The sequence below is a fragment of the Haplochromis burtoni genome, unplaced genomic scaffold, assembly GCF_018398535.1.
Source record: "Haplochromis burtoni strain Fernald_Lab_line unplaced genomic scaffold, NCSU_Asbu1 Contig_85, whole genome shotgun sequence".
NCBI classification, from domain to species: Eukaryota; Metazoa; Chordata; class Actinopteri; order Cichliformes; family Cichlidae; genus Haplochromis; species Haplochromis burtoni.
The window spans coordinates 1,016,308-1,043,206 of record NW_024582446.1 but is presented as its reverse complement, the minus strand read 5'-3'; the positions used below and the strand labels follow the sequence as shown (position 1 = coordinate 1,043,206).

Genomic DNA, 26,899 nt, shown 5'->3' with positions numbered 1-26,899 from the left:
TGTGTGTGTGTGTGTGTGTGTGTGTGTGTGTGTGTGTGTGTGTGTGTGTGTGTGTGTGTGTGTGTTAATAGGGGGTGGGGTTCAAAAGAAACATTATCGTTTTGTGTATTTCAGTGAAACAGCTCATTATAACCCAGAGCAACAGCAAAAAAGACAAAAATTCTCCGGCTCCTACACACACCCACACACACTGGCACAACAGCATAGGAGAATACAAAACAATCTAGAGTAGCCCACAGAGGCACGATTGGTATTTTAAAGCATACAGTGAAAGACAGAGATGGAGTCCAGAGCAGGCGAAGCAAAAAAGAGAAGAGAGGAGGAAGAAGTGAAAGATTTTGCTACTTTTCTGGAGCCAGTACACCGAGGGTATTCCAGGATGGAGGAAACACTTCAGTGTCTCCCTCTCTCGGCACTCATTCGCTTATCCATTCACTTTCTCAGCACTCCTCCCCTGCTGTGGATTGAACCTGGCTTTTCCAAATTCCACTCAGTTATTTTCATGTTGGATCATTTCTTTTTCCAGTTATGTTTATTCATGACCAAGGTTCTGAAAGAGAGATAAGAAGCCAAGTGCTGAGCTGGCCTCGAGGGCTGTGAGGGCTCCAAGTCATGCTGCATGCACAACGACACAAGTCACATGCACACATGTAAATACATGAGAAAGCTCTCAGGGTGCAGGCCCATGAGAACACAAAAACACACATTTGCCAGTATGGTTTTGTATCACGATCAAACTGAGATATTTTGTGAGTGAAACTCCCAAAACGCTATCAAACTGCGATTGAGCCGGCTCCCTCCCTTTGTTGTTTCTGTTTGTCAGGGAGAGATTTTTTTTTAGAGATGTCAGTACCGAAACAGGCCTGACCCTTATCTGTCAGCAGTGTTTATCATGATGTCATGACAGACACACACATACCACATGGGAGGCTGAGTTTCTTTTTCACCCTCCCTCCTTCCTGCATATAGTTGTGTTTGTATGTTGCCTGCTTTCTGCTTTGTGCATACGTGTAAAACTGCTAGAGGGTGTGAAAGACGGGAGACGTGAAGTGCATGAAATGAGCAAGAGACAGAGAAACGGAGGTGTTTGTTTCTCCGAAACCGGTTTTAGTGCTTCCTTTTTATTCTCTCTCACAGGCTCAAAAAAAAGAAAAGAAAAAAACTGCTTAGCCACTTTCCTATTTCTAGACATTAATCTGAGTCCCTAGACAAAAGCTAGACAATCTGATCTCCTTCCGAGTCGCTCTTCTACAGTTTTTGCTCCTTGAAAAATTCTAAGGAGTGAACTCAGAAATGCATCAGCCTGACATCGCAGCACTACCAATTTGATCACAGTGGTGGATTTGCCTAAAATAACCAGCCACATTTATACTTAGTATTAAAAATATTACATCATGTTTTTAAGGAAGCATCTTTATTTTTGTTTTGTTTTTTCCTTTGCTGTACAGACATTTAAGAGTAGGCAGGAACTTTTGCTCTGTCCCCCACATCAGCTGCATTAAGTTAAAATAGCCCACTGTGTACTCTAACCTTTCACCTTTGTGCTTTCCAATCAAATGTAACCCAGTTCCCATTTAGACAAACAGATGTCTTTTGACAAGCAGATTTTTCTGCCTATGTTTTTTCTTAAACACTCTACACTTTTGGTTATTTGATGAAATGTGGTGGGCAGTAGCAAACTGTCTGTAGCCAAAATTAACAATGTATTATTATAATACATTATAACAGCGTATTATTAATATAATACATTGTTAAAGTCTCAATGCGGTATCAATAAGCTAACAGAGGCACAGGTGATTTTGTGTCTGTTCTTCTCGCCTGTATAAAAGAATTGATCAAACTCCCTGAAAAGAGATATATCCTAAAACAGAAGAAAATACAGAATAATGTAGACACCCATATCTCGTTTACTATTTTCACACAAACATTTATGGCCTAACCACCTCAAATGAATTTGCAGACCATAAACCTATGAGAAAGCAAGCTTGAAAGGACAAGAGAACATGTCTGGAAGTCTAGCACCACCTACTGTATACTGTGTGCAGGTGCAACATGTTTTGGATGATTTAAGGATGCAGATGTCAAATAATTGGATAAATAAAATGTAAATGAGCGAAACTGAGCACACAGCTTAAGTTTACACTGATTCCTCCGAGTGTTCCTGATTTGATAAAGAAACAGCAGATAGATGGCGACGAAATCCTATTTCAAACCCGCTCCTTGATGCAGTGAAAGCATTCACCCTTCAGCCTGCGATTCCTCGTGCAAAAAAAATTCAAGGAGTCTTGACACTGAGCCTTTTCACCACTAGATGGAGTGGACGGAGAAACAGTAAAACTGGAAAGAATGGCGCGTTCTCCTCTAGTAGAAATCCTGGATGTGGTCCCAGCCTCAGGCTGCACGTACTTTTGAAGCACCGCTGAAGCAGACAGCCCGGTTCCTTGCACGTCATATGGTGAGGCTGGAGCAGAGCCAGCAGGGCCTCGTTTTTGGAGAGAAGGACCCTTATCTTAGTCAGCGTGCGCAGCCAGGGCCCCTTTATCTTCGCGGGGCTGGGAGGCGTATCCTTTCCCCCTCTGCACTCCCCTTCACATACCACTCTGACTCTCTCTCTAACACACACACACACGTACCCTGACTAGTCTACAACCTGCTTCAGACGACGCCCCACAACCCATGAGATTCCCACCCAGCGCGGAACCAAGTCTGCCGTGCGTCCTTTTCGCCCGAGAGGAAGCCATCGGTGTCTTATAATTGCCGGGCCGTGCGCGCAAGCTGCCCTCGGCATCACCTCAGCTATAGCACAAGGGGTGCCATCCAAAAGAAGAAGAGAAGGGGGGAGGAAAGGAAGGGGTGTGAGAGTGCTCCGAAAAATAAACAACAGGACACCTCGTTTGGAAGACGTCTGCGGCGGGAAGCAAAAAGGGATCTGTAAACTGAGTAAGTCGTGATTTTCAGTGTGCTGCGGTTGGTGATGTGTTTTCCTGTAGCTGACCTGCTTTTGGTGATTTGTTCAGCGGCTGGTTGTGCAGCGGCGGAACATTTAAGCATCAATCCTGTGCCTCGGACACGAGGGCTGACATAGCAGGACAGAGGGATGAGAGAGGGTGGATGAAATATGCATATCTAACAATATACTGGCTGTTTTGTAATAGTGAAATTCCTCACTGTGTAAGCACTGTGCAGCTGCATTAATATGCTAGGAGGTTACAACTCGTAATCACAGGAGGCGCAGCATCCTTCAAGACAGATGAGAGCAAATTGAAAATAGCATTGCTTTGGCTTAAGTCGGCGGCTGAGAGTTACTGAACATCTGCATTATTATGTCATATCATCCTCTATTGCATGCCTAGAGGGCCGCCTTACACTACTGTACTTCCAATGGGGGCGACAGGTGTAATGGGAAGACGTGTTTACGCGGATGCCTTTCATGATCCGTCATGTAATATCGATCTGATGTGCGAAGCAAGTGTCTCTTTATTTGTTGTTGTTGTTGTTGCTTCGATGGTGAATTTCCAGTGGAGCCAGCCAGCCGCGCATGGCCCTCACTGCACGGGTGGAGAGATGCTGACTGGTTACAGACTGGAGGAGAGGACAGTAACAGGGTATTCTGTGTGTGTTGTGAGCAGTCCCCTCCAACATGGCGCGCATGAGCTGATAAACCTTGGCCATTACATACTCGTGTCTGGAATTTACACCGTGCAGTGGATGAGGCGCTTGGCTTTGTAGTAGCGGCGAATGAAACTCTTAAATAGACGACGTTAGCTCAAATGAATCCAGGCGCAGGCTGCCAGCAGTGGCACAACCTGGCTTCTCCATCCTCCCAGAATATCACGTAGCCCGGGCTTGTGTGTGTTCTTCTGCTTCTATTCCTGTCTGTGAATAGAACAATGTCAGCTGGACCAGCTCCTTAATTTTTTCCCTGATTTTTTTTCTTCTTTTTTTGTAATTACGTTTGATCACAGCATGCATAGGCACAAACGGACAAAGTGTGTGTTTTTGTTTGGTCTTGTGTTCATTGTTGCTCTGCAGGGCTTGTTGACTGTTGTAGAAAACACCTTTGTTGACAAGACCAGCCCTTGCAAGATAGCTGAGAGTTCATAAACATAACGGATCATTATTTCCCTGAAGTAGCACAGCACACTCTTAGGTATGTTCGTCAATAAAAAAGCTTAAGAGACACCTGTTTGATTCTTATAAATGCTGGGGAAAGTGCATCGGGGGATTGATTTCTGAGGTTACTTCCAGCCAGACATTTTATCCTCTTGCTAGGTCAGCCATCGCCATCAGAGAGATGTTGAAAAGAGACAAAATTAATTGATTTCAAGTCCCGAGAGCCTGTTTGCTTCACAATGAACATCAGTCTTTATTGTCTAATAGTGTAATTGACTAGTAAATAGAAAATAACGCAAAATGTAATTCTCACCACTGATAAATGTGTAAAAATATAGATATCAATTATGCATTATACCATTTAATATTCTAAGATTTTATTGGTAAGATTTAAGACAATTAATTATCTGGTCAAACATTTAAAAAGAGGTTGGATATTTGGTTTATTAGCAGCACTTCCTGCCTTCTGTTGTTTCATTTCATTTTATAAGCAGTTAAGTCCTAAGGCCCCAGCCAGGCTACATGTGAGTGGAGGGTCTATATCCAGTTGGCTGCTCTGTGTCGTGTCAGCAACTCACAGTGGAGGCGACAGCACTTGTCTTGCCCGCCCAAACATTATCTGACATTATGACTTTGGACAGTCACATTTCTGTCTTTGTCTTTTTGAATTCCTGCATACGTGCAGCTTTGTTTGTGCATTTCTGCCAGTCATTTTGCATGTATGAATGGAACAAACAGATGGATTGTTTATGCGTGTGTTGATGACTGTGCCTTGCACTGGCAGGCTTGGTACTGGGATGGGTCTGCGTTCACCAATTTAGTTAGGGGAAATGAGCCTGGTAACCGGAAGGTCATTCATTCCTATTCATGGCCAGTCAGTAAAAAAAAAGTTGAGGTGAAATGTGAATAAGTAACACTCTTTACTCTCAACTAACTGCAATCAAAGTGCCTTTCGGGAAGCCAAGAGGCTAATAATAGAAATTCTCATTGAGGCAAGTCATAGTAAGCAGCATCCAAAATACACTTACAGTTATAAAGTCACAATGACATAACCTGTACAAATTAAAGAAGTTATAATCAGCATTTTCAGATTAACATTGGGACACATGACCATTTTAGTGTTATTCATCGGATTGTTTTGCTTTCCCCCCTCCCAGATTTTATGTTTTGCTTCATTGTCACCACGTATAGCCAGTGGCAAAATGCAGGTTTTCAAACAAAGCAACTATGATGAACAATTGTACACTACCTGCCCAGTGCCAACCCAAACAGACAGAACTCAGTGAGCAGTTGATGAACATTTAGTAGCTATAAGTCTTCCCTTAGGAATACCGATGTGAATCAAATGACTCCAAGCTTATCAATTCCTTTTATTATTTTCTGGCACTTAAACATTGCAATAAAGTGGCGTCACACTCTTGGTTCTCGACTCATATGCAGCTCTTATACTGTTGTCAGACTCTCAGATAATTCTCAGATAATAAAACAGCTGTTTTGATGCAAAAAATAAAATAAAATAAAAAAAAAAAAACCTGTCTAGACCTGCACAGAAAACCAATAACAAATCAATAACATAAAGACTCAGACCTATAAGCAGAGTCAACACTGGCATTAGTATAATTAAAATCTTATCAGGATCCACACTAACTGTTTGTATAAATATCAGTTAATGCAGGTTTCATGAAAATCTTTTGTTTTAGAGCGGTGTATATGAGTAAATAGATCTAATTTAACGTAGAACCCTCGACAACTGTTGGGTTGCAATTTCCTAGAAGTTTTGCCAGAATCCGGTGGTACAGCATTATTACAAGTGGACAGGAGGCCTCTCATGGGTTCACATCCTGCCCTGAGCAAATAGACCCAGAGTGATGGATATTGCCAATTACCCTCTCTGACCTTGCTGTCATTAAGAAACCATTTATGCAGTGGTTACAAAATCAGATCTGTAAGCTAGTCGTGGAAAATGAATGTCATACATTCCAAATGTCTTTAAACTTTCTGTCCCATTCTGAAAGATGGTATTGTAGGGCAAAAGAGGAAGTGGAAGTGAAAGCTTGCTCAGCAAGCATGCAAAGTAATACGGAGTAACATCTGGGCCGATGATGATGATGTGAGATATTCTTAGATAATGCTTTGCAATCCACCTCGCCCTTTCTGTCTCTGTTTTTTTTTCTCTTTTTCTTAATCTCTGCCTTCTCTTTTCCTCCTGGATAGTCACTTTTTCTTTTTCTTTTTTATGACTATCTCTTATTACAAATCCCCCTCCTTGCTGCTTTGTCATGACAGATAAGGCAAAAGAGGATTTGTTTTTTTCTTCCCAGCGGATAGTGTGTCTTCTGATAAACTGTCATTTTTAGCCACTAAGTCGTTTTAATCTCAGAGGGAAGTGTGCTCAGCAGTATGTGTTTGTACATTTGTATGTGTGTGCCTGTGTGTGTGTGTGCCTACTGCCCAAAACATGTGCACTCCCACATGCTCATATGACTGTCATCAGTGTTGTTGCAGAGATAATATCAAAAGCCCTATTGATAAGCAGTAGATCACCCTTCGTTTTGCTCTGTTGATAACCTCATCTACAGGGTGCACACATGGCAATATGGTTTAAGGGGAGGAAGTAGGATGAATATTAGTCCTTGTCCCCTTTGTAAATCAAACTTTATTTTGTGAGAAGAGATTGGACAGGCTGATCTTGGACAAACATACTTAGTATAAACAAGTCCTTGAGAGCCTTGAGTAGATATTGGGACCATGCCATAAGGAAAGACACCTATTAGGCCTAATGGTTCCTGCATTAACATAGAAAGGCTGCTCCCATAATGCAAGTCCATAGGTTTCCGGACATATAGAATTTGCTTATTGACCAACAAGAACACACCAGGATGCAGGAGACAGGCCACTACTGAAATGGGTTTTCTGTAAGCATAAGACAGTGTTGTCAGCAGGTCATGTTACACTGTTTTTGCAAAAAGGCTGAAGAACAAGTCAATAATTGGGATCACTATCCTGTTCTTTACTCATTCAGGTTTTTAATCTTCTGTCCAAAAAGGTTGAGTTTTTGTCCAGAACTCTAAGATTATTCATCCTAGGAACTAGGGCTGTTCATATAACGATATATATCGGATGACGATATAAAAACGTCTATCATTTCATTTTATGCTATCTTTTGTTTCGTTTCTTTGTGAGTATTTATTACACGGCGTGCTGCGGGGAAAAGCCTGTTCTAACGTTTGAGTCTAAGGTTTATTTTTTAGCACCTGACGGCTCTTTTTTGCTTCTCATCCGTAAACACTCTGCATCGTTCACGTGATTCAGTTTATTTTCAAAAGTCTCAACAGGATCTTGAGCTTTATTGTGAAAGGTTTATTGTGAAAGGTTTATAAACAAACGCTTGTCTGTCTGTAGTGTGGTTATATTAAATGTAAGAGAAAGAGAGAATTTTAAGAAAGTAATGTAGCCACTAGAGTGACTATCAAAATAATGAAAAAGTATTGCCATAAACAGTTTATTTTGAGACACCACGAAACAAACGATAGCATAAAATGAAACGATAGACGTTTTTATATCGTCATCCGATATATATCGTTATATTGAACAGCCCTAACTGTGTATGTACTATATTTCTACCTTTGACAAGCTAAACCTGCATTCTGACCTCTACAGCTATAATCAAAACACCCGGATCAATCATAAAGTGTCACAGGAGTTGTGGACTCAGCATGCACTCTGTGGATATCTAAACATTAACAAGCAAAGATCAAAACTCATCAGTTTTGCAGCGTAGCATAATGAAGGTCAAGATCGGTCAGATGAGACTAGTTGATGAAGATTCCAGGGAGAAGCAGCACAGGGTAGGGACACTGCCTCTGTTAAAGGTTTTTCATTAGGTATTTGTAGAAGGCAGAACGAGGAAGGAATTGGTGGAAAGAATGTGAGAGTGGAGATTTGTTGCACATTAGGAACTGAGTAGAAGAAATACTGGCCTGTCTGAATGCCTAAAAAATGTGGCCATTGTTGAAAAGTGCCTGCAAACCTAAATTTTTTACACATTAGAGTTGGCTGCATCCGAGTATTTCTGTAATTTTCCAAAGCGAAGACTTCATATTGACTTATTGACCAGCAGTGTGAAGGTTGAGAAAATAAGGCAGGGTTACGCAACACCTTCTCTACTGCCTTATGTCACAAATTTGAGAATAATTGCATACAAAAAAAGATTGTTCCCATTTTTGTGCCATTATGATTGCTGTGGACTGACGTCAGTCTGTGACAACAAGTTTTTGGCTACTGATGGAACTTTCTTGCTCAAAGCATCTCTTTTTTTCCCCCCTTCTTTTGGCTTCTCGCTTTAGGGAACAACACAGGGGATCATCTGCCTCCATTTCACCCCATCCACAGCATACTGTCACACAAACTCTGTCTCCTTCACTATGAATCTTCTGCACGATCTTCCTCTTTTCCTCCTCTTTAGCTCCATATTCAGCATCTTATTTCCAGTGTATTCACTGTCTTTCTCTGTGTGTGTCTAAACTATATCAGCCTTGCCTCAATCTGTCCCTCTCAAATACTCATTTCGAACCATTCTGGCCACTCCCACTGAAAAAAACTTGCCATCTTCAGCTTCCTGTCATATCCTCAACCTACTCTTAAAACGTCTATTTTTGTGACCTAAATTAAGGTAATCTTTCTTAACTAGCTTAATCTCTTTGTAATGCCATAATACCCATTGTAACTCATTCATGTTTAGTGTTGTGTTGCTTATTTTATGTTTCCTTAACAATTTTCCATTATGGTTGTTGACTTTGAGTGGCATGAATGGCCCCAATAAATAAACTTCATTAATATTGCTGCTAGACAATACAAAAAATAACACTTTCCAAACTGGTGAAGGATTTAATACAAATGTAATTGAATTCATTATTTTTTTCTAACTAGAAGACTGCATGAAGAGCACATGGTCTGCCAAGGCTAATTCACTAATGCACCATTTTAAGCAAGTGAAATTTAGCTGAATTTTTGTTTGCTCATGCTTCACTTCTCTGCCAAGTTTAATGAAATTTGTCTTTTTCCTAATGTTGCCAACAGACAACTCGTAAAAGTGCTTAGAGCGGTCAATAAGACTAGAAAAGTGATACATAAAAAGCAGTCCATTTTGACCATTTATGTACAGAAGAAAAGACAAAAGAGTCATAAAGATCACAGGAATACTTTTGATTGGTTGCTCATTTTTTGCTAGAAATCCTGCCACTACATACGTAAAGTCAGGATTCATTCATTCTTGCATGCTGTTGACACTGAAACAAGTAAGACATCAGAACTTTCCCAGTTTCCCCCGTCCCAACACATGTGTCTCAGTCTTTGTGTGACTTGCCATTTGCCCTCTCGACATAGATGTTACACAGTAGTTCACTCTCTTTTGTGCTAACAGAGCTGTTATTTATGGCTGGCCTCAAAGGGAAAGGACTTTTGCCCTCTGACTCCTGAACACTAACGTGTGACCTCAGTGGACTTCCTCTAGTTTTTATAGGCACTGCACTGTTTATATTTGGCACAATTTGTATTCTGCCTGAGATAGAAGGATGCAGAGCTGCGTGTGTGTTGGTGGTGGTTGAGAAGTCTTGGTGTGTATATGTGTGTAATGGCCTGGGACAAGTGTGTGGCTGGGGCAGAGAGGCTGGGAGGAGTATTGTTGTCCTTGTGCTCTTTTGGCCTGAAGGAAGGAAGCCGTGGAAGTGGGGAGTAGAGAGAAGGAGAAAGAAGGGCCACTCTGACACAGTCAGGGTGATTGGATTCGAGATCAGTTTCCTTTTCCAGAGTGTTTTAGCGTTTCTTAAATGCAGGGTCTGTGTCATTAACTCAAGAGTCATTTTCACCATCATCCTTCTTTCTGAAGAGGAAACATTTTCTGTTATTTTGTCTGTGTCTGGCATGCTTGTTCTTTCGGAAGCAGCCAGAAATGACAGTCTCAGTCACATCTGGGATTTCTCCAGATTTGCAGAATAAATAATATTCTGTTTTCTTATTTTTTTGGCTTGCAGCCGTTTCAGTCACCTTTTCTTTTTTTTTCTGGGTTTCTTTTTGTGATTGTGTTTGTGTGTGTGTGTACCCAGGAGTTTCATTATAGCTGCAAAATATTAGTTTAAAGGTTCTCGCTGTTGTGAATCACAGCCTAAGTTAACAAATGTCTTGTTTATTTGTTGTAACTTGGTCACTTTCGGCACCAGATGATTGGTGTGATTATCAACATCTCACTTTAGGAGGTTTTTATATTTCATATTTAAAACAACAACAACAACAATCCGATCGCACACATGGCATAGTAAAGTAGGAGGATGGAGTATAGAGTTAAATGCCCATGTTCATGGTCATATATGTAAATATTTCAGTGTGGAACATGTCACCCAGTGTGTGCGGCTGGCTCATTGATGTTTGGGGAGCAATTTTTGAACAGCAGCGGGTCTCTGTGGACCACAGGAATAAGCGCTGACAGGATTTAACTATATAAATGATACTTTTTGGCTCAATTAATTGCTGGCTTTGAGTGTTTCAGACAGTTTGTTAAGCGCTTTGCTCTCAGACTGCAGGATTACTTGTGGTTCCTAGAGTTTCCAAACTGGGAGGCAGAGCATTGAATTATCAGGCCACCTTCCTATGCAAAAAGCTTTAATTCTAGATCCAGGAGACAGGCACTATCTACTTCTTAAGATCAGGCTTAAAACCTCCCTTTATGACTAAGCTTATAGTAAGGTGATATAGAAATATCACCAGATTTAACTTTAATTAACTCCACTTATTAACTATCATTTGAAAGTGCTCTTATTCGTCTTTCTCTCTTTGTCAAAGGACCTGATTCTGCCTGGTCCTAATGTGCAGTAGGTGTTCAGTTCAGTATAGGTGCATTAAAGTGCTTACTACCTAATGAAGAGCAGATGCTGCACAAACAAGCTTTAAATAAATTTGTGCATCTGAGTATGTGTGAGCGTAGGAGGCATGTTCAGAATCAGCATGTTGGATTGCCCAACAGGTGTTTGTTTAAGATAATTTGAGGTAATTTGGACTGACACAATCTGCCACCGCTGCGGACAGAGAGCAGACCTATTGCTGTCTGGAGTCAAAGAGTAGCTATTCTCTGTCATCACATATTGGAAATTATCTACAGCAAACCTTCTACAAAGGCAACATGTAATGATTTAAAAAGTGTTGTTTTTGTTACAGAAGGTAGAATTAGTTTGATCAGGAAGAGATGAAATGTTTTTTTTAAATTAGAAGAACCTGATGTTGATTTTATGTATCTTAATAATTAAGTGGAATGAAAATACTTTCTTTACCTTAAAAGGAGATTTTTTTTTTTATCCTAGTAAGACTTTATGCCAATATAACACCCCCAACAAAGATATACCACTGGGCTATAATTCATTTACATTTATGGGCATTAAATTGATTACTTTTAGTGCATTATAGTGCAGTTAGAGTATGTAAAGTGACTGCTGGTTCCAGAGGACCATGAGCACAATGCTATTAGAAGAGAGGATGCTGTTGCTGTACACTGGCAGTTAATGTGTTCCTGGAAATGCTACAGAAGCGGTGCACTCAATAGGGAATTGGGCTGGTCATTAATGTGTTTCTCAGACTTCTTCTGATATGTACCTACCTACCTTTACATTTTGTCAAAAATGTGGTTTTAGCTTGCTGGTTGTCTCTAAATCCGCCTGTTATGATCCATCCATCGCTTAGTCTTGTCTGAGTGATGTTTTTGATCTCTTGCATTTATCTGTGTCAGGCAAACCAGTCTCTTAGTGACTGTCTCCCTCCCTTGATGTCTTTCTCTGTCATAAATGTAATTACTCTTTTTACTGTGGCAAAGATGGCTGCCTGCTTTCCTTTCTCCCTGTGCGTCAATAATTTATGAGAGAGGCTGTAGGACATAGGCCCCCAGTGTTCCAACAAGGTAGACACAGTTTTCCAATATGTCCTTAAAATTTCATTGCAGTATTATTCCAGAGGTTATAAAATCAGGACTAGCGCTTACATTTGGTTTTGGACTGTTGCCGTTAAGTCTTGCATGCACAAGATTGTAAGTATTATTCACTGTTGCTGAATGTAGATGTTTAGATGCATCTGACAGTGACTGGATTGTTATCAGTACTTTTTCATATCACCTGATATCATGTCCATCTGACTAAATCTGGATTTTAGACTATTGTTGTATTTACCTTTTCACATTCACAACTTGGTAGTCAGTTGAGCAAAAAGAATTATTATTAATACTGGCAGGATAGAAGCAAAGTCCACGCATAATTCTTGTCTTTGTAACTAAAACATGGGCAGAATATCTGTATCACAATTGAGGCCATCCTGTGTTTAGATAAATGCATAATACAACCTTTGTACAACTTTTAAATTAAAATTCATTACACTTATCTATGCAAAGCTAACCTTATTTACAGTGTGCTTTAGCTGAACTGTGTCCAGCTAGGACAGCGTGATGGAAACTGATGTAACTATATTACGTGCTGATGTTTAATATACTGACTGCAAATTAAATGTTTTAAAGCAGCTGTAGCTCTCCGGGCAATCACAGCCATAGAAAATCACATGGTTCTCTTATTAAGATGGTGCGCTTATGTAGTGCTCATGTGATAAATTTGTTTTCAGTTTCGGTTTTGGACAGTGCAACACTGAAATGGATCAAATGTCAACAAGACGAATGGATGGCAAACAATGTGAAAAAAAATGGTCTAATCGCTCAATAATAACCAAATTAGTAAACAAGTGGATAATTACAACGAAGCCAATTACAAGGAAGAGCATCAAAAATAAAAAAGGAAACAGGGAAATACAGAAGAACTTAGAGAAGTCTATTAGCAATGCTAATGCTCAGTTAGCTGTTTAGAAATGCTAACTGCCAGCTAATTTCCAAGAGTTAAGTGCATAAAAATTAAGAGATGTATCACTTCCAGTCTTCAGTTTCCAGCTACTAATTTCAAATTTTTTGTAAAAACTATAAATGACAGCGTATTCAAACAAAAGTAAACTTTTCTTCAATGCTAAATATTATTTTCATAACAACAAAAAAGATTCAACTTTATAGTGTCCCCAAAATTTGAGTAAGTTGCAGGATGTCCTGTCACTGAAACAACTGAAGTAAATGAAAGTGCTCTGATAAAGAGGTGCAAATAACTGTTCACTGTTACTGTGCACCAAACAAAAGAACGTTTAACAGATTTACATAACAAAGGTCATTTACTTAAATAATTTTCCAGTATGTTTATAATTTCACCAGATAAAAGGTCAGCCCCTTTCTGTTTTCTTGTCTCTATAATTTTTCCTTGTAACTGCTCTGATCCTTTGGCTTTGAGCTCTGGGAAGCTTTAGCAGCGTTGTTACTTTCTTTAAATTGTCCATGTTCATCTGGGTGAAGATTACGTGTCTCATTAGGTCTGTTCTAACACTTTGTGTCTTAACTTATAGTGAAGAGCTTTCATTCCAACAACCTGTTAGAATGCGAATGCAACCATTTGCCTGCACCACAGTGTGCATGTTGCAGAATCTGACATAGATTAGGCTGACCAGCCGGTCACCAATGCCAAGAATGCTGAACATTGACTGATTTCAGTCCCTAGCTGGTCGATCAGCACATTGCTAATAAAAGTCTGTAACTTACACATACATAGTAAGATTATGTCCAAAAACTGTTATGCATAATTACTTAATAAAAACAAAAACTACATTTCTGTGTGATAAAAAGCAGTTGAAATTGCAAAAATTTCTTGGTGATTTGGCACATTTCAGGTGTTCTAAATGTGAAGCTGTGAATGGTCTCTCTATCCTGCATTTTTAACAAATGTATCAAACAGTGGTAATGTGTTCATTGTATAATTGCTGTCAAGTTCAGCTGCGGGTGGGACCTGCTCCTTGACCTTTTCCACATTAAGATGTTTGGTCCTTTAAAAACGACAGAGGTCATCTGCTCCTCCCTGGTCAAATTCCACCGATGAAATGATTCAGATGAGTTTCCAGATGTGCACTAATCTAAGGGCCCATCTTCCACTATAACCTGAGGGATGGGAAGGGACAAAGGCTTAGGACAAAAATGCGCTATATAACAACGCCAAAAAAAAACTATAAACGTGATTAATGTTTTTTAATTTTGTTCTAAACAAACAATTATAAGCAAAATTAAGAATTGCTTTATTTTTGAGAGTGCAATCTTACCACATTAAGCCATATAAAAGCTGATTTGACTCAGTACATCCACATGTCTGGATCACTGGGGAAAGGCAAAAGTTGGGAAAATGTGTCTAGACGGTACAATATGTCTGTGTTTGTGTGTACTTCAGGAGGTGATCAGATGATTGTGGTACTTACTTTCTCCCCCCCAAGGGTCTCCATGTGATGGTGATGTGGCTCGATGGAAAAACAGAAGAGGGAATGGAAGAGAAGTGAGCTGTTTGATTATATGTGTGTAAATGCACAGGAAAGACAGTAATTGGACATGTTACAGACTGACCTTCATGCAAGTCTTAGAGGATCAATGGTTGCACACTGAGCATGAAAAAAGATGCTTCTTTATCTTTTTTAGGTCAGCGCTGCTACCCTGCATGCCTTTGTGTGGGAAATAAAAATGCAGCCGCAAAAAAAGGGTGGGATAGGAGGGATGTGAACTGGTGATATGCTGCATTTTTCCACTCACAATCCAACCTTTGTATGTACTAAGCTGAGAAATGATACAATCTGTTACGAGCAGGGATGCTGTTCCTCGTTCCTCATCAACAACAACGCAATCAAACAATTTTAGAAATGTTACTGGCCTTGCTGTAGGTTAGGTTGACAGCTGTTTTTGTTATAGCTGTTTTTAAAAAGATTGGATTAGATGATGAGCCCATATATGTTGTGGTAAAGCTTCATTCTGGTCTAGAGAGAGCACACCATTCTTCTGTTCTCCATCAAACACTTAAGCAACCAGAAACTCTAGTCAGATTCAGAGAAGTTAATTTCTTCTCTGGGAGTAGAGAAAATGGATAATTTGACACCAAGTCATTCAGAACCTGTATTTAATAAGTACGTTAATTCTTGGGCTACTTTGATCACTGTAATGTGTCTAAAGATTCCTGCTATTATAGCAAATTATATCTGTGCAGGGGTGTAATTTTATGTGGCGAAAGAGACATACTTCCCCTTAAGGTTTTATGTGAATCACCTTTTTAAATGTCACCTTTTAAATGTTTTTACATAATAGTAATAATTTAAATTAGAGATGAAAAAACCAAAAAGTCATTAGTTTGCCCTATGGATGTAATTCTTAATTAGGACTGCAACTTATCATATATTTTTTTTAACATTGATTAACCTGCCTGCTGATTTCCTGAATAGTGGATTTTTACAAAAATATTTTAATCTGTCATTTTGTCTAAAACCTAAATGAGACATATTGTGTTTGTCCTCATTTTCCATCATTTATAGAGTCAAATGAAGGTTTACAAAGGACTCTATGCAGTCCTGTGACAAACTGAGTTCATCCCAGGATTTGAGAGCTTGTAGAAACACCTCTAGAGCAGGTAGATCTTGTATATGACTTCATCAGTCTTTTGAATTGTTGTGAAGACATTTTGGTCTATTCTTCTTTTCAAAGCTCTTATTCATTTATGCACAGCTCTCTTAAAGTCCTGCATTTCAGTTGGGTTGAGGTCTGGACTGGGCCACTGCAGTTTTGCTGGTGTACATGCGATCATTGTCCTGTTGTACGACCCAGTTTTGGCCAGCCATTAGCTTTTAGATACATTACCTTATATTTCAATCTAAAACACTTTGATATATAAAACTGTTTATGGTTGAGTAAATAACTGCAAAGTGTGTTAGTCCTGTGGCTGCAAAAAAAGCTCAAATCATCATCCTTCCACTACCGTGCCTGACAGTTAGGATGAGATGTTTCTGCTGATATACTGTGTTTAGTGTTCATCAAACACTAAACATTTTTCCAGAAGTCTTGGGGTTTGTTCACAACTTCCATGGACTTTTTAGAGAGGAGAGGCTATTTCCTGGCAACCCTTACAAACAAGCCAGACATATTCAGTCTATTCCTAATTGTACTGTCATGAACTTAACATCAAGTATCTGAGTTTGTGTTTGCTTTTTTTTTTTTTCTTGTTTTGTTTTTGTTTTTTGCACAGTTTTGTTTTGGTTTTTTTGGGGGCCAGCCATTAGCTTTTAGATACATTACCTCAGAATTTCTGTATACATCCACTCCTGGGGAGATTGAGACTTTGCTTGAATACAAACAAATAAAACCAGCAAATTGCCAGAACTGTATCATCCGTTTACAGTCGCATAAATCAAATCTCGCATTTATTAAAACAGTAGTTTTCTCACCTAGATGTTATATTTAATGTAAGAATTAATGGACTGGTTGTAATTTTTAAATGGAAGATTATATCCCAATACATTAGACATAGTTATAAGAGATATAATTCCCTCTCAGCACAATAATACTTAACAAAATAAAACATATGTGGAGACATTAGCTATTATTGTCACATAACACATGTTGTCCTTAGAGAGCTGAAAGTAGTCAGGGTTAAATATAGTATATGAATGTATCAACGTCATAATACCCCCATATGGCACTCACAGTTGTTAGTGAAGGTGTCTATAGCTTGCATACTAAAATCCTTGTACTGAATTCTTGTACCCAGTCGATTCTGCCTTATATAGTCTTTATAAATTAAAATTTTCCAGTCTGGGATCATGAATTTATCTCTATGTTTAATTTGCTCTAGAGGTCACGATAAGTGCTGCCTTTTGGATCTGATAATCTCAACTATTTACTACAGAAAAAGGTGGAACTCAGTGCAGGATTTATCACTTTTTCATAGCAATAGCTTTATCCTATCTCCGTAAAGCAACAGTGTGCAGTCTTTTCCTCTGGCTTTAAGTTTTCATCTGTCCATCCTCCATCCTGAAGCTCTTGTCTGGAACCTATTAAAGCAGGAATCTCCAGCAGAGCCCTCGCTGCACATTAGCATGCCTGCACCAACTTTTCCTGACTGGAAAGAGACTCTGATTTAGTGCCAAACAGAAAGATATTTAACCTCAGTCACTGAGAAATCACTGGAAGGTAAATGACCGGTGAGCAAAAACTAGGGGTCACAGAATATTGCTTGACGCTGTGTGTAATGTCTGATGTCGCTGGTCATTATGAGACGTAACTCTTACTCCCTCCCCCTCCTCCCTTCTCTCTCTCTCTCTCTCTCTCATGCTGCCCCTTAACTTGTCTGTCCTTCATCAGGATGGCTGAGGTGTCACATGAGGAGAGACTCCAGGCCATCGCTGTAAGTTATCTACACACATAGACACATTCTGCTTTCTATTTTCTATTTCATACGCACACTTAGACACACACACAGAGTGCACATCATGCACACTGATGGCTGAAGAAACAACAAATCGTTGCTGCTTGTCATGGTCTGACTGCCAGTCTTAATGACTCAACCTTTTAGATCCCATCTCCTTCATCCATTAGAGGACATCAAAAGCTAATATAGTAGCTACAGCTCACTGCGCTTTTCTGTCTGTTCCTCTGTCTCTGTTCATCTTTTATACTTCACAAATGTTTTATTGTCACTTGTTGCCTTTTCTGTTTTAACATCCAGGTGTCTGTTTAGCTAAAATTTGTATATTGCAATCTCTTTTTTATTTTACCTGTGGCAGATATAGGGAAACACATTTATATTACTACATAATATCAGTTTAATGCCAGTTCTACATTCCTATGCCTATGGTCAACAAGCTGTATGTATATAAAAAATATATTGGTTGACTACTAAAGATGCCGTATATGCAGCTCTATTTATTTGAAGTTACCAAAATTCCTTGGTTGCCACACTAGTACTGCATAAATAAATATATAGTTCATATTGTTCTTTAAAATTATGATATTATTTCTATTTCTAATCTTTGTAATATGCATTTGTGCATTTCCTACCAATCTTAATGCATGTATATCATAACAGGAGAAAAGGAAGAAGCAGACAGAGATTGAAAACAAGAGGAGGCAGCTGGATGATGACCGACGGCAACTCCAGCATCTCAAGGTACACACACACACATTCACGGGCATACACATTTTCCACGTATCCCATAAGAATACTTGGTGGTTGACAAGAATACACACAAGTATTGGTGTCCACAACACATTGATCTCATAGTATGCACAGGGCACTCTCAGTTACCTCCTGCTCACTACTTCATCAGCACGTTTCCCCTGCTTCTCTTGCCGCTGGCCACATGTTTCCAGTTTAACTGTTTTTCCACCTTGTGTAGGCACATATTGAGTTTGTTGGATTTCTTCCAGGAAAGAAATCCATCCACCTTTTTTTATGTGTATTTGTATATCAAGTATTCTTATTTCATTTGTTGAAGTAAGCAAATGAAATTCAGTTGGTACACAGAGAAGCTTGAGAGCTAGTTGAACCTGAGCAATAGATTTTTTTTGTTTTGCAGTCACAGTAGTCATAGTACTAATTATCTTTGTTGCACATGTTTAAATGTTATTATTTAATACTATCACCTCCCATCTACACTTGTGAATTCCTCCATCTGCTACCAAAAGAGTGCTTGCAGTGCATAAACTGGGATATTTGACCCCAGCATCACATTGCTCATCCTTCGTGAACATGCCAGTTTGGCTTTGTTTGAAATGCACTCGAGCTCTCCACTGATAAAACTAATGTACAGTATGTGTCATCTGTACTCCTACATGCCTCTCCCTTCACAGAACTTCTAACAAGCTAACAGAAACACTGCCGGTCAGCCCTCTGCGTGTTTCTGGGATTCATGCTCTTACGTGTGTGAGCAACGTTAGACACCCACACAACATTAAAATCAGCAGTTCCCTTCAAATATATCTGTCCAACATAGTGAGATACTCCCCAACTGCTGCTGTCACGGAATGTTCAGAATGGATAACAGATAATACCAAAAGCTCCTCCACATGCTGTTTATACACACACACACTCATGCATGTAGACACACACTCATTATATCAGAGCCAAGGTTTTTGTCAGCGTATGTGTCAGCGTTATCAAAGCTATTTCAGCCACCGACAATTCAGCAGGTCACAGATAAGAGCAAAGGTTGAGGTGTGTATTTGCCATGTGCACACGAGTATGTGTGTGTGTGTTTCTAAAAGTGACCTGTACTGTTGTCCCTGTGTGCTCCCACTTTTTCTATTTTCCAGGCAAATCATTGTAAGTGTGTATCTGTACATGTCGCGTCCAGTTGTGTGTAGGTTGCTTCATAAAAGAACACAGAAGCTTCAGACAATGCAGTGGGCTTTAGCAGAGGAAACAGATTTTTGTCCCACTCCCACCAACAGGAAACAGCTCTTACACCCACCGCACCCCACTTTCGTCTCACACACACACAGAGGGGAAGTGTAATCATGCTGTCCAGGGTTGTTAGAAGGCTCTTTGTGTGGACCACAGCAAGTATTCTTGACTCAGAGGCAGACCGATGTGGAAATCCTAATGAACGTCTTTGCTTACGCAGTACATTTTTTTAGGCATGTACCCCACCATTAAATCACACCAGTACATGATTAAACACACACACATATATGTACACAGACTTGTTAACACAGAAAATGTGGTGAGATATGATTACGCTAACAGGAGTCAGCAGTCAGTAAATGTCAACATGGTGTATACAAGTTGTGATTTTTCAGAATAAAACAATTAGCACTCACAGCTAACAGACTTTTACAAAGTTGGGAAAGGAGCAGTTTGTCATTTTCTTATTCATAAAAACATAAATAATACAGCTGCGGCAAGCGAGCATTTAATTTTAAAACCACATCTAAACCTCATTCATTTAATTACCAAGGACATTTGCTTAACCTGTACAAGAGACAAAGGCTAAAAGTACAACATTTAAGCTTTGGACCGCTAAGTCACTTTCGCCATCCTTCTATTATACCACAGACATTAGCTCAAAATGAAAATGAAAGAAAAAAAATGTAAATTTGACGAAATGTTTGACGAAAAACATTTATGCTACACGGACCAGAGAAACTTTATTTTGACAAAACGGACTTTTGAATAGATGCACAATGTGATTTGAAATAAGCTTCTTCTCTTTCCAGCTGTTCATAACATATCCATGTGTGGATGGATGCTTGCCTGCGTGTGCGTATGTCTGTATCCCAGTTCCGCCCTTTGTCTGCTACGTTAGCAGCTTTTACTGCCACAGAACAATGGACGAGAGACGTAGCTTCAGCATTCCTAGCTTTTCAACTGTTCACATTGACTGGTGTGTGTGTGTGTGTGTGTGTGTGTGTTGTGTGTGTGTGTGTGTGTGTGTGTGTGTGTGTGTGTGTGTGTGTGTGTGTGAGTGCTTCCATATGCAAGAGTGAGCACATTAAAGTGATGTCAGGCACTGGCGTAGTAGGGTGTGGCTCACGAGAGCAAGCAAGATTCAGAGAGTAGTAAGAGGGCAAAGCAGGTTTAGATTCAGTGCCCAAGAGACCATGCAGGACTGTGGAATGAAGAGTGTTGAATTACACAGTGTTAAATGTGTGCTCTAAAGCTCTGCAGCTGGATGTCTGAAGTTGAATTACTCAGTGGAGAGGGTAAGATTTTAAACAGAACAGCAGATAAAAAAATTTAAACACGGATATAAATTGAGGGAGATACACCCTGACATTTACAACCCTTTTTAGGTTCCTAAAATTTAGGATGGGCAAAGAGGCATATGCTACACGAGGGAGGAAGGGGGGGGGGTTGTTTTTTTGTAGAAATTCTAGTTGCATCACTGGAGAGGAATTCGCATCAAGCACATGTCCAGATTTTCAGCCTAACTTGTGAAAACAAGAGCTTTTTTTTCTAACACTTTTCCATATGGTCAGGCAGGGTTGTCTTTTGCTGCATGGTCCAACAGCTGCGAGTAAGACACACTGTTATATTTACCTCAGAGCACGCCAAGTATTTGCTTTGATATTAACTCATCCAGAGGATGGATGGGGATTGAAGATAAGAATACTGGCCTGGTTGGAAAATAATAAGGAATAATAGTAGTCACTGTTAGTTTTCTAAGCTTGTTCATAGAGATATTACTTGGAATTAATTAAGCTCTAAGAAATATTTGATCTAGTTTAAGATTAGAGCCACTTCCTTTTTTTTTAATCTCCCAGCGACCTCTCTATATACCCATTCCTGTCTTTAATTTAGTATAATGATATTAAATAAATGTTTGGATTTCCCAGTTTGATACCAGAAGTCCTGATCCACTGGCCGGGTGCCATTTAGTCCACTTGGCAAACTATTTGGCAGCAGTTAAAGTGTTTGACAGAATCCCTGAGTTTCAGCAGTCAGCAGAGAAGTACGAGACTGCCTGGCAAGAAGATGTTGTTGCTTTAGATTAACTAAAGAGTTCATCATTAGTGTCAGAGATGGTGTCACTAATCTCTTGTGTAAGAAAGTACATCGATGTCCAAAGAGAGGCTGACTCTGTGCAGCATGTGGAGAAATTGAGGTGCTTCTAACGTTTTAACTACTCAGCTTGTGCATAATGTATGCATAAAGATCTTCCATAAGATCCTTTCAATGTAGCAAGCATGCACACCAATGCATCAACACCCATGGACACATCAAGTACATACACAGTAAAACTATATTCCTTGTCTTACCATTGCTAGATCCATTTTATAGACCATTTGGTCTGGATTACCTACACTCTATCTGTGTTCTCAACATCTATATTATCCTTGCAGTCAAAGGCACTGAGAGAGCGCTGGTTGTTAGATGGAGCTCCAGCAGAGGAGGAGACTCAGAAGCGTCTGCAGGAGGACGAGGTGAAGACCAAACTTTTGGAACAAGTCATCCTCAGGTGAGCATTTTTAATCCCCCATATGTTTAATTTTTGAAGCAGTTTATCCATTGCTATTCTTTTATTTTGAAATTAACCGGTAAATTGCTACAATATTTAAAAAACCAGGAGTAGCAGTAGCAGTGTGATTTAATGGTGTTTTGATTTGCACTCAGAGTTTGCTCAAATATAATACAATTTGTGGTCATGAATGATCCACAGATTCTTTTTTTTTTGTGTGTGTGTGTGTGTTTCCGAGCCAGGCTTGAGCAAGAGATTGAAGAACTTGAGACAGGCGTACCAGCCAATAAGGGTGTGGCCAAAGAAAATGGAGGTAAGTTTGGTGCCCATGGCAACATATTGTATCATCACATGGGAAACCATGGCAATGCAGCCTGAGCGCAAGTGTCACAAAGACAAAGTGTGCTCATAATAACCTCTTGATTTACTCTGTTAAATCAGTTCTCCATGCCGGAGGTCATTTAAACAATATTTCCTTTCTTTCTTTGTCCTACTGTCTGACCCTGACCACGCTCTTTTCTCATGCACTTCCCTAATCTCTCAACGATGCTTTGGTGCTCTCTATAGGTGAAAATGGAGTAGTGCAGACCTCTGGTCAGACACCCAAGAGAGAGGTGACAGGGATTGAGGCCAAGCTGCTCGGCCCTAGTCCTGACCAGGCTAGTGCAGACAACCCAGTTACTCTAGTGTTCATGGGCTACAAGACCGTGGAGGAGGAACAGGAGACTCGCACGGCCTTAGGAATGGACGGGGTGGATGGCAATGTCAAAGCCGAGTTTGTTGTGATCGAGGATGGGGAGGAGAAAGCGGGCGGAGACGCAGCCACAGAAGAGCAGCCTCCACCTAACGGAAGCATGGCAGAAAAAGAGAAGCCTAATGAAGGTGGGGAGGAGGGCGAGAAGGAAAAGGAGAAGAAACAGACCTGCAAATGCTGCACGGTCATGTGAGGCGTATGTGCGCGTGGGTGTGTACACACTTTCACCTTTGCAGGCATGTGTGCCATTGCATGTGTCTGTATTTGCAAATGTGTGTAACTTTTTGTTTTTGTGTGAAAGTGTGTGTATCGGGACTGGGGGAAAAAAACAAAAAGTTGCACAGCCAATATACCAACAATGAGAGCCAATCCAAGCTCCAGCTACAACAAGAACCACAAAGACTCATAAGTACACTTTACTCTATATTCTTTCTCTGATATGTATTTGACTTTTGATTTCTATTGATATTTTTCTATTTTTCTGTCTTGACATTTATATTGTATTCAGTATGTATAACTTTATTATGGGACTGTGTACTGTAAGTTCATTGTTACTATTGTTGGGAAAAAAAGAAAATGTATTAGCTCTCTGGACTGTACTGCTACTCAGTTGGGAAAATCTGGAAACTTTAAATCATTTAAGTAAAAAAAAAGCAAACTATGAAGGACACAGATACTTAGATATATATATTTCTCTGTTTAGGCCTAACAGCTATTTATCGGTCAATTTCATATTGCAATATTGTCTAAGATATTATTTTAAATAGTATTTTAATATATTGATATGAAATTATGTTTTATACAATGTATTTATTGTTTTTGGTTCTCTGTATCATCTTCAACCATTAACTGCATGTAAGCTTGTAAGCACTACCACAGTCGCGTCACACTCATACAAGTGTCTGTGTTTTCTTAGACTCATACGTGCTCATATCTTTAGTCACGCAAGTCTTTCTATCAGTAACAGTAAGTATAATTGGCATTGTTAGAGATATGCGTTATGTCGAAAAATACAGCAAGGAGACAAAGATAAATATGATCACTAACTAGGTTGCAAATCACAATAGTTTCGTACTGTATGTGGCACATGTACATTAAGATCACGGCTGTTGTGTTTTTTGAATGCAGCTCTGTTTCTCAAAACGTTGCAGCGCTGTGCAAAATGTAAATAAAACCAATGCAATGATTTGCAAGTCATAAAAACTGTACAGTTACTGAATAATAAACCATAAAAAAGGTTAAAAAAATATGATTGTATTTTTGAAAATGTATTCTAATTTTCAATTTGACTGTAATATACGGTTAAACAGTACATGAGTGGGTATAAAAAATGCCCAGTTCCTTTAGAAGTAAAAGATGGGAAGGTGCAGAGGGGTTCACCACTCTGTAAAAGTCTGCATAGTCAAATAGTTCAACAATACAAGGAAAAGTTGAAAGAATGTATTAATCTGTTCACAATTAAAAGCCATAATTGGTAACATGGAGTGCTTTTTGCACATGGCTTGTTTAATCTGTGAAGGCACCATTAATGCTGAATGATATCTACAGATATTGGAGTACCATATGCTCCCATCTAGACGAGACCTTTTTTAAGGAAGTCCTTGCTTATTTCTGCAAAACACTGCCAATACACATTGTGCACATATAACAATAACATGGGCTTACTACAAAGGAGATGAGTCCCGGTGCTAAAGTGCATCTAGACGTGTCACTCAATTTAAAACATTTGCCGTATTTTGCTAACAAAGCTACGTCAATTGATCTATTATACATCAAATAAAAGGATACAAATAATTTGCTCTCCATTGCATTGTATTTTATTTACTTTTTGAAGAAGTGTTTCAACGTTTTTAGAAAAGATGAAATCACTTTATGATTAGATTCATGAGCTCATTACACAGTGTTTAGGAAGGTCTAAGTAATTTTCTTCTTACAACAGTAGAATCAATGTATGTCTTAATGAGGTAGCACTGCATGAAGCCTTGCAACTGTTTCAACTTGTCTCTTGTTAGGTCTGTAGCATACACTATCACATTAACATGAATGTAAATCCAGGGGTTAAACTGGGATTCATCCTAGCGTAATGAGAAGAGGAGGGCTTGCTCAGCTCACTATAAAAAAAAAGCTTTTTGTTTTTATGTACCAAATAAAATTTAATGAATCAGTCATTTCACTGTGTCTTGGTTGACTGGTGGTTTCTGTTCTGCTTATACTCCCAGTTTAACCCCTGATTCTTTGTTTGTACACCTGGGCCTAATTGTGCTTGAGTAGATTTACAGAGGAAGAAAAGAGAATGAGGGCATTTGAGTAGATTTTTTGCAAATATTAATTATATCTTTGGACACATTATAAAGACTTCAGCTTTATCCAAGCATTTAGCTTTCTTCCACTATTACAGATAGTTTAAATTCTTGAAAAAAAGCATCTCAGCCACATTTAATGGTAGACAAAATATGCATGTACATTATAGCAATTCAAAGTAAAAAATCTGATATGTTTGGCAGACATATACAGTTCTGGATGAGCTTGGTCAGTAAACTGTACTGCCAATGCTTCTCCTTCCCCAGGGTCATCCATGTCACTGAATCACCTAAATGTTATCACCATTATTTCCTTACTATACTGTTTCATTGTTATTGTCAAATCACAGCCACACCTTCTATGCTTGGAGACACGCAGTTAACAAAAAAAAAATCTCTGAAGTTGGTGCTAATCCAAAATCTTCTCTAAAACTCTTCATCCACCAACTATTGTTCAACCTGTCCCATCTGTCTTACTCAAATTGCTGGTAAAGGGATTCTACTGTCGCCTGCTTGATGAATAAGAGTCTTTTTCAACCTTCAGTGCCAGATGCATTCTCTCAAGTCCTGCCTATTTTTAACATCAGAGAAATGATCCCTTCTTACATTCCAGAGGGAAGACAACAGGCATGGATAAGTTATAGTCTATGTATAGTTCAAAAATAATTGTACAACTTTATTTCTTATATTGCCTCTCATCCTTTTTTTCTATGGTCTCTTTGCAAGGCAGTATGTCGTATTTGATGTGTGTATTTTTAAAAAACAAAAAAGATTACTACATCTGTGTATTGTCGGTGCCTTTGTCAGGTTCATTTGACTGGACTTGTCTGTCTGATGCCATTTTCAGACCAGGGTTTTTCTTGCTGTGCTCCTGGTTACGATGACCCACTTGGAAACACTGCCTTCTACTATGAAGTGTCACTAGTATATCGAATACTACACTCGTTCTTTAAGTGATAACTATAAATGAACACGGTTAGGACAATTGATAATATGCAAACTACTGTTAGAGTCTCCAAGAAACTTTGTAACACATCTTATGAACTTTTTTAAAGTTGATGACATCACTTCAACTGACAGATTTAAAGGTTTTTATTTGTTGTTGTTTTTTTTGTTTTGGTTTTTTTAATTCCAGAAATGCAAGAAACTCTAATCAAAACCAACCTTGATCCGATGTTTAACATTATCTGGGGATGCAAACTTTATACAGAAGACTAACTGATAGCCTATGTATATACAATACATGCACATGTGTATGTCTGTATGCATCTGTATAGATAGAAATGCATAAAATTGGTGAGCTAAAGCTTTGCTTAATAGTGGGTCTCCGGGGCAGCAGCAGAAAAATCAACCTTGTGTTAAACCAATGCCTGTTCATCTATTCTGTGGTCGTCTAAATGTTTAATCTTGAATAAAACTATTGTTTGTTACAGCAGGTCAAATTGAGTGTGTATGTGGTAACCAAATATAAGCTGAACAATGTGTGATTTTGCCATTTGAAGGAGGCACATATGAGTACAGGACACCCTTCTGAGGACATAAACCATCTATTTATTATTGGGCTAAGTGGGTAGAAAAATCAAGAAACAAGAAGATGAAATTGAACAATCATTAATGAAAAAAAATATGAAGCAAGAAGAAATAAAGTTAAAGGTGGGATTTAGACAGCTGAAGTAGTCTGCGCATGCGGGATTTTAATTTCTCTGTCTTCTGACGTCATAATTTTGTAGTGTGCACTACACAGAACATGCCACTAGGGAGCATACATCTACTATCTTTTAATTTCGTCATTTTACACTGTTGTAATAAATTCTGTTAAGTGTGTGTGTGTGTGTGTGTGTGTGTGTGTGTGTGTGTG

General features: G+C 39.2%; 1 protein-coding gene across 2 annotated transcripts; it reads left to right on the top strand.

The window, feature by feature from the left end:
- Positions 1 to 2,200: 2,200 nt before the first annotated feature.
- On the top strand, positions 2,201 to 26,483 carry palm1b (paralemmin 1b). 2 transcript variants are annotated; one of them, XM_042222381.1, is made up of 7 exons: positions 2,201 to 2,940; positions 14,491 to 14,549; positions 17,393 to 17,435; positions 18,117 to 18,197; positions 21,872 to 21,987; positions 22,230 to 22,300; positions 22,555 to 26,483. In XM_042222381.1, exons 2-7 carry the CDS (start codon positions 14,503 to 14,505, stop codon positions 22,932 to 22,934), a joined length of 738 nt encoding a protein of 245 aa, XP_042078315.1. In that variant the 5' UTR covers positions 2,201 to 2,940; positions 14,491 to 14,502; the 3' UTR covers positions 22,935 to 26,483. The 2 variants fall into 2 exon arrangements, with proteins under 2 accessions (XP_042078315.1, XP_005926087.1); XM_005926025.3 differs by lacking the exon at positions 14,491 to 14,549 and having other exon boundaries at positions 2,212 to 2,940.
- The last annotated feature ends 416 nt before the right edge of the window (positions 26,484 to 26,899 follow it).